This window comes from Ischnura elegans, chromosome 4 (genome assembly GCF_921293095.1).
Source record: "Ischnura elegans chromosome 4, ioIscEleg1.1, whole genome shotgun sequence".
Taxonomy (NCBI): Eukaryota; Metazoa; Arthropoda; class Insecta; order Odonata; family Coenagrionidae; genus Ischnura; species Ischnura elegans.
The window spans coordinates 63,948,939-63,961,441 of NC_060249.1; the positions used below are offsets into that span (position 1 = coordinate 63,948,939).

The 12,503-nt window shown below is 40.0% G+C and overlaps 1 protein-coding gene across 1 annotated transcript in view; it reads left to right on the forward strand.

Moving 5' to 3' along the window:
- The first annotated feature begins 5,379 nt into the window (after positions 1–5,379).
- The window catches only part of LOC124158162 (peroxidase-like), a 29,000-nt gene continuing 21,876 nt past the window's right edge, over positions 5,380–12,503 (forward strand). Inside the window, exons 1-2 of the mRNA XM_046533346.1 lie at positions 5,380–5,482; positions 10,691–11,338. Coding sequence (XP_046389302.1) covers positions 5,380–5,482; positions 10,691–11,338 — 751 coding nt within the window. The remainder of the gene's footprint in view (positions 5,483–10,690; positions 11,339–12,503) is intronic.

Here is a 12,503-nt window from a genome sequence, read left to right on the forward strand (position 1 = left end):
CAAATGACCGAAATTTTAAGATTTTGAGACCGAAATTTAAGATGAATAAATATTATATTATAAAATGACGTCCAACTCCAAATGATAATTGATGGAAAAATAAAATTAATTGTTTTTAATTACCACCAGAAGCACATAGCTTCCTCATGTAAACGCTTAAATTTATTGTATTTAATATTTTTCTCACAAAAATAAGGTAAAATAATTACAAATGCGATGGTGGTTGGCGTAACATGGTGAAACTCCTTCATGATGCACAAAGGTTAAGAAAAGACTTAGCTGTTTCACAAAATAAAATATATTTGCGACCGGTTTCGATACAGCGTATCATCATCTGGCAATTACAATTACAAGTATCAGTACTGATACTTGTAATTACCAGATGATGATACGCTGTATCGAAACCGGTCGCAAAAATATTTTATTTTGTGAAACAGCTAAGTCTATTCTTAACCTTTGTGCGTCATAAAATAATTACTATAAATTAAAGTATAAAATCTTATTCATCTCATCCGCCCCTTCCCAAAACATTGAATTTGTATGATTTTTTAAGAAAAATATAAGGTAGCTATAAAAATTTAAGCCTTTTCACCCAACATCAAACAATTAAAAATATAGGACAATTTTATAAAAGGCATTTTAAAAGCATTTAAATTGTAGCAAGATAGATAGAGTACTCCAACGAATCGGTAATCTTGGGGTGATAAAAACTAAATAAATACGAGCGATAGCTACATAGAAAAGCATAATAATATATTAATTAGAAAATGGTACTAAGAAAATAGGTGATCAGGATTATATGGTAATTTCTTCAGTTAGGCTCCGACTCTGAGTAGGGTAGTAATGGAATTTAATTGGAATACCGAACCATCTATGTGACGATTGTGACGTACTGGAAATGGACTCCTCGACTACCTCAGAAATCTATAATGATATCGTAAAATAACATATCCGAGGGAGCAAAACGATGAGAGTAAACTGAAGAAATCCATCATTATTTCTATCTTCAAATCTCTAAACATGACAACCACTAAATGCGAATGGAGTTAAATTGTTTAGTTTCCTAAATATCACCACCACCCAAGGAGGTTGGATTATACTGGAAAGTATAGGCGGATCTAGGGGGGGACGGGGGCACGTGCCCCCGTACCCCCAGAACCTTAAAAAATATGGAAGATTTTAATAAAGTCCCATTATCATTGCGTTCGTTTTGTATTACGAGGTCTCCTTGTGCCCCCCCTGAACACGGCCTTGCTTGTGCCCTCTCCACCCATAATGAAATCCTGGATCCACCCCTGCTGGAAAGGGCAACACTGGTTCCGAGCGTGGAGCGCAGTGTGGCAGGAATGGGAGTGCTACGGTAGGATTAGCCACACCTATACTTTGACCAAAACATTGACAATCCGAAAAGGGTCAATGCTTACTATTTGGTGAAATTTGGTCATAACGAGTTAATACATTAAAATAAACTATGGAACGCACAATGAAAGCCTTTTACTTCATAGTGTTAGAGCGTAGGTTTCCGCGGCGATGGTTTGATCTCTGCATTTCTCCAGGGTTTTCTTCCGCGTCAGATTGTTGGTTGACAACAGTTTCGCTGGCAGGATAGCCAGCGAAACTGTTGTCAACCAACAATCTGACGCGGAAGAAAACCCTGGAGAAATGCATTTTACTTCATAGGTTGGTCTCGCTAAGTTATGCCTCATGTCAAACATCTTATCACAGGGAAAAATTATTATTCATCACCACGATTACAGTCTACAACCAGTTCAGCTGAAAATAAAATTTTACGAGCTTAAACTACTCATTTTCCTGCATTGATACTGGAATTTAATTTTATAATAGCCAACGGAAATCTAAGCACAGTAAAATTACATGTTAAAGGATATTCCCACCAGTAATGTGGCTAGCAGACACAGAGTTCATACATTAATAGAAGTATCGCGAATTATGAGAAAAATCATATGAAAATCTCCGGCGAAATACCAATAGTTATGGTAGCATTTTTCACTTAATGCAGTGAATTTTCAGACCCAAACTTAGCCATCTCAAACAAGGGCGTACCCAGGATCATAACTAAAGGGGGCCAAGCCATGGTCTGGGGAGGGCAAGCCAATGGCCTAGGGGTGGGGGGGCAAGCCAAGATGTGACTTTTGAAAAAATAGTTTTACTTTATTTACATATCTTATACTAATAAATATAATTTTTCGTGGGTTTAAAGAAAATTAGTTGAATCATCATAGCATCTACATAATACCCTGCGAGCCACCTCCAGGGTGTTTGGCAGAGGGTGATCAATCACCAGCATGCAATTGGACTCCCACATGCACACAACACAGTACAAAAAACGTCACGCATACTAACAAATTATACTACCATATGCTGTTAAAAATAATAATAAAATTAAGACAAATGCATTAAGTTTTACATAGGTTAGTAGGCTACACTACAAGTCATCTAATCTATTTATGAGTTTTATCGCTGCCGTTATAATCTCTCATTGATCGTGGAAAAAAAGACATTCTGAATGTGTCTGTTCTACAGCCTACCTCTCTTATTTTATTTATATGATCCGATCTTCCGTAGTATGTTGGCGTCCGTAAAATATGGCTAACTTCGTTAGAAAAGACACAGCTCTTGAATTTATCTAAAAGGTCAGTTACACTAATAAGACTATCGTAACGACCTTCCACGTATCTGGCAGCTCTTTTTTGCACGCGTTCTAACTCTGTTATTAAGCCTTTTTCATGAGGGTCCCAAACACTGGTAGCGTAATGAGTTGAGCTAAATGCTGTCTAACGAGGGAAAAGTGGCTAATTTCTCTCACTTTGTCGTCGTACTTTCCTAATATTCTTTTAACAAAACCCACTTTACGATTACTTTCATTTCATTTCAGTGCTTAAAGACTGATTTTGCTTAAAGACTTTGCGATTTTTGCTTCTAGACGAGGGCAGCTGCCCCTCACTGGGTACGCCCATGATCTCAAAATATCAGTCATCAGGCACATCACTTTCCGATTCCGAGAAACAGAGTCATTTTCCGACACCCTCCCTCTCATCGGCCGCTTTCGGACGGGTTTCCGTGTCGGAAAGTTCGAATAGACCTTAGTGGATAGCTCATTCTGATATTATGACGTCTTTCCGGGAACCAACCACGAACTATCCGAGAAATTGCCTTAGCGGATAGGGCTCCAGATATTCCATCCTACCTACTTGCCACCACCCGACAATTCGTAGTATTGCGCTGATGATTATTCATTTCCTTCCCTACAATATACCATCATCATACTTTAGGGATTGAAATTATAATTACTGAAATAGAAAAGGCAAACGGCAAATTCGTTCAATTTTTTTAGCAATGATATCAGGTACACATGACTTGATGATAATGCAAAATATACTCCACCTTAGTTTAAAAAATCAAACACGATTTCTTTTCTCAAATAATCGCATTGGCCGATTAAAATGCCGCTCGTTTTAAATGTATTACCATTGATTAAATGAAATAATCAAGCTACAACTTCAGTCCATTAAGTTTGCGATTGCTTTCAAAATACGGGAAAGAACTTTTTTCGACTAAGGTGAACAGTTATTTATGCAAATATATGAATGTGAGGAGAAGAGAAAACATGGCTAGGCTGCTATCAGGGAAAAAAACAGAGATTATGCGCGTCGCGAACGAGTCTCAGCCCTGGGTCGCCATTTTCGAAGGTCCTGTCGTGCAACGCTTAAAAAGCTTTGGCAAGAAGTTCTCGGCCTGTGTCGACAGCAAGCTGCGAAAGAGAGTGAATCGAGAGTCCACTCATTTTCAGGAGCAACAAGGCGAGACCGGTGGTTGGCTGAAGATTCGCAGCCCAGCAGAGACGACCTAAGTCCACGGAGGACCCTCCGGCAGAGCGGCCGACGAGGAGGAGGCGAGTGAAACCACGTGGATGTGTGCTGTGTTTAAACTATCCTAATTGTGAAATAATAATTGAGAGATAATATTTTGCCGCATTAATTTGCGTGCTCACCTTTAACGCAAGAGCTTTTTCGACAAATCGCACCATAGATTATAAAGTGTTCTAACTGTATCCAAGAGCCACTCACGGCTTAACTTGGCAAAACATGACCTAATATCACCTGTAACTCTAAGTTAAATATTCAGTTCGTAAAATCGATACAAGAGAATCTACAATATTTCATTTTTTTACACCTTCCTTGCTGGCGGTTACTTAGTCCTTCAAAACCCAAAGATTTTTTAAAATGGATTTTTATAAAAAATTTTATAGTTAGGTTACGTAAACATAATCATTAGAATATGTTAATGCATTTTTTTAAATTTCCCTCACACATGTAGATTTTACAACATGTTGCCTCAGAGCAAAACTGGGCCGCTAGGGAACTTTTTCTGCATAATCCGCTAAAATGAGTACTTCATTCAAACTTCGTTCTTTCAATCAGTAAAAATTGTTAATTATTATAATTAATAAATAAATTCTTTTTCTTTTTTATTATTACCAAATTAATTTATCATGAATATTATTTCTATTGTATATTTCTTTCAAATGTAAACTTTTTACTTGCGTAAGGTGCTTATCGTGTAACATTATCGTGAAACTTTGGAGCGAGAATTATCGTATTTATTTTTTAAATTACCTTTCTCCACTACATGTTTTGTTAAGTAATAATAAGGACTATTGAAAGGATCATCATCAAGTTGGGCTCTAAATGTGTTGTCACTCACCGCGAATTTCAATGGGTTTACAAAAGTCGCCATTCGCGTCGCTGACGGGCAAGGTGATCCGGGGTTCACTGGCAAATAACGTATAACTAGGGCCGAAGTTTACATACATGATAATGTGACCGATCAAATCCCTAACTTTTCAATGCTATTCTTCGCCATTACAGACATTACATTGCAAAATATTGGATAAAAGTGAATCGCATTGCACTCATCACTGTGCCGCGGATATTTTTGAAAACCGATAAAAATGCGACCGAAGTGGCAACAGAAATCAGCCTTTTATGGGATGGAATTGGGCCTACTCTATGTATCCCCTTGGTAATAACCATGAGCCGCGGAAGAGAACTCGGCGGAATGAAGAATAAAATTAATATTATATGACGCTGAGAAGTAAATTCCGGAAAAGTTCGAGGTGGCTAAAAACAGCTCAACTCAATTTCAATACCTAGAATGACAGATGGCGTCCAAACCACGCTAATTATTTTCTATAAACGCCTTGAAGCTGTGAAAGAAATTTTCTCATCTCTCTTCGTAAATATTCATTGCTGATTTTTTCTCTAAGAGGCCTTGATTAACGTTTTCGTGCCAAATAAGATTCCAATGAATGCGTGTTAGAGCTCTGATAAATTAATTTTTCTCTTTCACAGATCAAAAATGAAGAAATATGGACTGCTGGGATGTGCTCTGATACTCTTGGTTCAGGCCGTCGCCAGTGAAAATCAAAATGAGATAGAAAAGAAGCAAGAAAATACTACAGGTAAGTTAAGCTTCATTAGGAGCAGAGGTAAATGTATCCCAGACAACTTTATCACCCCAAAGCAGTTTACTCTCTTTACCGATTAAAAAAGAATTAACTTGAGCAACTAATCCTCGTATTCATGCGGTAAAAATAGAAAAAAACAACTGCTACAATGGCAGCATTATTTACCATAACTTGAATACCAAGCACACAATCATCGCTTGAATGCATTATGCGTAGGTAGTATTAAGCTACGTGAGAGCTTTTCGGACTTCATTAGGAAACAGTGGGCGATTTTTGAATTGTATACAGTTAATAATCGGTAATATAATAGTTATTTATCAAACTATCATTTTTCTTACTCCTTAATTGCAAAGCAATTGATTCTGTAAATGGAAGGTTTACGCTAATTACTCGAGCCATACAATGTTAAAAAGTTTCGTGACAACCGTAATGATATGTCATATTTTGTCCATAAATCAGAAAATTCTCGGATTCCTAAAAATTTCCTTTCCGCATACTCTGACTCCTTAAAACAAAAATTAGGTCCTTTCGTTTCACGACCTCTTTACTGTTCTGAATTGAGAAAAATTATTTTTCCTCCCCTAAATATCATCAAAATTATACGCGGACTTCAATGTTTGCATACGATTATTCTCAATTCCAGCGGTCCCAAAATTTTGTGGATTTTTACATCATGGACTCCGATTTCTTGAGAACTAACTGTAGGTGCTTCGGGTGAAAACAGATTCGTCGACTAGACAAATACCAAGGGATACAAAAAGTGAAACAAAAAATATACAAAACATGACCTTATAATGACAATGTTACACTTCTTTCTAATCAGTCGCGTAATAACGGCAATTTTTTCATCGATACAGGCACCCCATACTATGAAAGCCAAATTTGTGGTAGCCAAGTCAACAAACCCCTGCATCATCGTATTTGGTATTCATCTCTTTCCACACTCAAGTTTCATTCATTATTTTCCACCATGCAAAGTGCACATTGATTATAAGATGATGGGAAACCCGACTAGCGTTACGAATGATAAAAAACAACTCATAAAAATGAACCAAAACACAGTTATTACGCGACTGTTGTTTTCGGTAAATATGGCTGGAATGACAGAAATATCGAAATTCTTGAATCGATGGACGGAAGCAAAGGCCATACAGTTGGTCGCCGCCGTCACGTCATTAGCGTTTCTGCTACGATTATTAATCCGCGTCAGCCAACTCGAATTAGAATAGGGTAGTTTCCTTCATCAAAGAAAACGAAATGCATTGATTGCTATTCGTTACCCACCATTAAGGTATTCATAATAAACAAATTATTTGGTTTTAGAAAACCCAGTTCAGGCGAATGGCAATGGTCAATTTTAACCTCATTTGAAAAAGGTCAGATTGGCCCCCATGCGATTCCACTCGACGTGACGTCACAGGGACCTAGATTCTGTACGAGTAGATAGGAGTTTTACATTGTCTGAGGTTAGTAATGCATGCATGAGGCACAGATCTCAGGGAAAAATCTCTCAATAATCACCCATTAAAATTAACTAAGTTCGGAAAGTTTCCTTCGTTGGACAGGGGAATAATAATCCTTATTTAGAAGCCAAGCGCTACCTGCTAGCAGGGAACTCTGCTACCTGCTGGCAGCCTGCGTCGTATCAGCGCTCAAAGCCTCGCACCAAGGTCACCTCACAGGGCGACAGCTGGAACCAGAAGTAGGTCACACGGACTTTTCCCAGCATTCCTACTTAGCCGTCGCGTTTTCGCGGGCTTAAAAATTTTCACTTTTCGTTTAATCGCGAAAAATAGATATCGTCATTTAAAAATCTAGAAGCGTGAAATACATGCTCCAGGAGTAATAATCTTTCGATTTAGGCAAAAAAAACAATAGGAAACCACCCTATTATGTTCACGGTTGGGCCTCATTGCCGTTTCCACCAAAGAATACATACCTACAAAAGATATTATCAACTTCTCTACAAGGTATTTTGGTCGGAATGATAAAATCCGAGATCGCGTTATGGGTTGGATTGACTGACTAGTAGTATAGGGTTCGTTTTCACTGTGTTCTTTTCGATTGTGAATTTTGTTTCCCCTATATAGTCTGTATACCGTAGGGTTGCGCACGGGCCCGCCAGCTACCCGAGTCGGCGGGCCCCTACCCATAGTTTTTACGGTTGGTCCTTTCCTCTCCCCGGCGCTCGCGGTTCGCGGACCGACTCGAGTAGGTGTCAGGCCTGTGCGCCAGCTACCTGTGTCGGTCCCAAGCAGTTTTTATGGTCGGTCCTTCCCCCCGCTTCCCTCGCGCTCAAAGAACTGCGCGGGCCCTCCAGGTACCTGAGTCGGTGCCATAGAGTTTTTATGGTCGGTCCTTTCCTCCCCCCGGCACGCCGGGGCGCTCGTGGCTCGCGGACCGATTCAGGTAGCTGGCTGGCCCGTGCGCCACCCTACGGTATACAGACTACAATTTAAATACCACCGAAGAAGGATACGAATCAGAACTGTATCAGGATATCTATTTATAACTATTTCACTCGCTAACTTCTTTCCGATTCCCATTGAAATACTGAAGTCGGTGTTTCAACGTCGACTTCGGTCTTTGGTCACTGTGCCCTTATTTTTCAGAATTGAGAAAAGTTATGTTTTCCTAGTCTAAAAATGAACCAAATGAGGTTTATATTCAACACGTTAAAATTTGGTTACTTTAAAATAACAGCAACCCGTGCCCCAAGAGCCGTCAGTACTGTGGACCCTCAATTGAGTTTTTTGTGACAGAAAAAGTACTTTCCATCAGTAAAACGAATAAGTAAAGCAATATAGGGCCGAATTTCCGTTTGTTTTGACCTATCTATTAAGCCGTGTCCCAACTCGTTAGCCATTAGGCATCATGTATTTAGCCAGCCAGATTCTGGGCAGCCAACCACAAGGGAGCATGAATTGGGACATCCTTACGGAGGTGCTGCCATCTACTGGGCACTAGGCCAATGCAAAACAAGAGATAATCGGAATGATTTGAACAAATGATGAACAAAACCCACCCTAAATTGTTAAAATGTGATTTTGAGTATTAGATGTCGGAGAAGAGTATTTAATCATAATTTTAGTATCTTAGACAACCTTTTTGTAATAGTAAAGTAGGGGTATACTTTCAAATTCGTATTTTTAGTTCCGTATGGTTTTGTTAAAGAGGTTTTAGCTAAGTTGGTGGCGAAATGTTAACGTATATCCCTTTTAATTGGTTTGTAATATTTAAATCGTCTCTCAACCAAGTACTTTTTTGAATCCCTTATATTTTAGCAATTTAATTTTTAGTTTTGTATTATTAGAACAGGTCTATTTAGTCTATTCAAACGGTTACCGTCTGATTTGGGATTTATTTTCAAAATTTATTTAAAGTATGGTTTACGTACATAAATCAGGTTTCGGTATCATCTTTTAATCACCATACATTTTAATTTTTGTTACTTATTCCGAGTCCAATTTCGGGACTTTGTCCAATAACATATAATAATAATTGTTTATTCTTACGGGTGTTAACCTAATGTACAAAAAGTGTTAAATAAGAATTTAGACATAGTGTTACATAATTAAGAATATATTAGAAGCATATAAACATCAATAAGCATTATTTAACACGTTAGAAAAGTAAACGGTAGCAAAAGATAACATGTGATCGGTATAAAAAGTTATAAAATAACATAATCATACACAAGAAGCATATAAACATTATTTAGCATTAAAATTAACGCCGCCTTCTCTTTAACTAATTTCTCCGTAATTCTTACACTTCCATTAACGCAATTTCATTATTATAAACAAAATAAAAATTAATAATTATTCGAACAAGTCTCAAAATATCAACACTACTTGCAAACAAGTACTATCCCTTGTTGACAGCCATGATGCCCTTTCTCCTGAAGACGCTTTGCACGCTTTGAATCATGGGAAAAGTGGGGCGAAGGATGCACTCCTCGATGCCTAAATCTGGCGGCCGCGTTAGCTGCCTAAATTCCCTCCCTTATGCTGGCTAACGAGTTGGGACATCCTTCCAAGATGGCGTCATGGCTAAATCCTGGAATTGGCATAGCCAAATGGCCAATTGGGACACGGCTTAAGCCTTTACGAGGTTTCGTCCGTCGTAATGCAATCCACCCTCCAGGACCCTACCCCGCACGGCGGCGCCGCTATGGTACGGCCCGCACCACTTACTATAGACTTCCCCTTCCCTCCCTCGCCAAATGCTTTGCTCCTGCTGGCAAGTTTTACATACTAGTGGTACAGACTTGAACAGACTGTTCCTCTTGCGTCATGATTAATGTTGTTAAAGCCTTCAATGTCGATTTTAACCCTTCAAAGCCGCCTTATATACTCGGTACCGACCACTTAAACCTTAATTTGTTGCCACCGTTCCAGCATGCTTATTTTCAAAGTGCTTTTTATGTACAAAATATTATAAACATGTGAGACATTTGTGCACGTGACTAATAAAGGAATGAAGGAAATGAGCAGGGCTTCCAGGGCTCCAGCAGTAGATAGAAATATTCATGGAAGATGAAACCAAGCAATGCATGAGGGCTCAGGGGAGCCCTTCGAGGATACAACCATAGAGTAAGAATATACTTACTCTATGATACAACACACCGGGGCCGGGAACCAAGCCCGTGGCTTATACGCCCGATCACCCGGAGAGGGGCTGGAGAGGAAGGAAAAGGGAAAGAGGCGCCGCCGCGACAGGAGCCCGTCGAGGCCTCTGGGAAAGGAAACGGACGGAAGGGACGGGACGATGGAAAGACAACTCAACGCTATAGAAGCGAAGAGGGCCCTACCATTAGCGAAACCAGGCAAAGCCATAAATATGCCAACGATTTTGGAGAATTTTCCTATAAATGAGGAAAATCCATCGATCAAATCGTTGGATATGAAACCAAGCAGTCAAATCATGGTTGTAGTAAATTTAGTTAAATTCAGAGAAAGTTAGTTAAAGGGCTTCACTTTCATATTTTGCATATGGAAAATACTTTTTCTGCCCCAAAAAACTCAATTAAGGGTCGCCAGTACTCAGGGCCCTTGGGCCACGGGTTACCGTTATCTTAAAGTAACCAAATTTAGCGCGTGAATATAAACTAATACAAAGTCCGGGTCAGTGTAAAACGGGTAAGTGTAACTTGTTACTGCTTTTGGAGCATTTAATTAACATTTCCCCGATTCTTTTCAGGCAATGCGGATCCAGCTGCTAAGCACGACGAGGAGAACACTAAAAACGATGCCCGCTGGCTCCAACACGGCCAAAACCATTTCTCGAGCCACCATGGTCAACACACGTTCCTTGTAAATCCCAACTGGATATCGGATTCGGGATCCAGCGACTCTTCGGAGTCGGACACGTCCAGTTCCTCGTCTGACTACGGCAGCAGCGATGAATACAGCGACAGCAGCTACGAAGAAAGTGATAGCAGCCATGTCGACAGCCACAGTAGCGATGGAGAAAGCTACAGTAGCGACGGAGAAAGCCGCAGTAGCGATAGCCACAGCCACAGTAGCGATAGCCACAGCCATAGCAGCGATGAACACGGTCACCACCATTATCCCAGGAGGACCACGAGAGGGCCTAGGACCACGACCAGGAGGCAGAGTACGACAACCACGATGCGGACTACAACGACGTCCACCACGCCTACAACCACCAGAATGTCAACTTCGCGTAAACCTCGCACCACAACCAGAAGGCCCACGAGGAGGACCACAAGGTACCCGGACAAACATGACTCGTCCTCATCCTCGTCTTCTTCCGAGGAAGACGATTCGCACAAGGTCTGCGTGAAACACCCTCCAGTGATTGTGAGGAGGGACCCGCATTCGGAACGTGAGTGTATTCTTATTTCCCTTTTTCGTATGGTATGAGTCAACACTCTCTTCATATAACTTCAGTTTTTTTGGAGATTCATAGAAAAACACGCGAGGCAAAATATTACAGTCCTCGATAGCCCTCGTCAGAAAGAAATAGATGCATAGATGACGACAATGCATTCCACAATTATGCTATTATCAACGACAGTTAGGTACTTTCCATTCATACAACTCTCGCGTCGACTCACGAAAACTGGTTATAAATCTCAAAATTCCTGCGCGGATTCCTTTGTTGACTTGTGTCATTACAGTAGGCGACACACATGCAATGGAACGCAAAAACCGTGATACAAGTCGACTTATGTCGACGTGATTCGATGAATGGAAAGCACCCATTTAGATTTACTTTTACATCAATGACACCGATAATGGCGCATGGGTCGAAATCATTGAAGGCAATTAAGTATTAATGTAGAACGGACAAAGTGATTTTTTCCCAGGGCTGGTCAAGTTACCGATAGGGTTATAATCACTCCCGAATATTCTGGGAGCTCCAGAATACTAATACTTTTCCCTTGGTGCATAATGGGGAAAAGCACTTACCCTACTATGAATGAGGTTCAGAATGCATGCATGTAGTTCGTATATCCTTGATCGAATGCAATATGATTCACTCTCTACTCACGCTACTTACAAAGGAAGCTTATTAGAGTGAAACTTAATGGGTGTCTTATTGCTATAAATTAAAAATGGAAGTTGCACCATTTCCTTAGATCCATAAAAATTTACACCAAAGACGAAAAAAAATCGAAGGGATATTACTTTAACCCGGATAAAATATCAGGTTAAATTCGCGTAACTATTATTAATGCTTTAGGTCAAGGGTCGTCAACATTTTGACAAATGATTTCATTAGCATGATTGAACGGACAAATACTTCAATTTCCAAGAGATTTTTTATGAAAAATAAGTACCCAGACGGCACAGAACCCTCCGTATCTAATTCGTATGTACATAGTACCCATTGACTAAGGGGATACTGTGCCGCTCCGTCGCTTTTCGTCAATGGATACATACCATTCGCGGCCTGTCGACGAAGCGCGTACGCAGCATGTGAATGTCCGCTACTAAGCACGTACGATTGGATACATAGCGCGCAGGAACACGGCACTCAGGCTAAT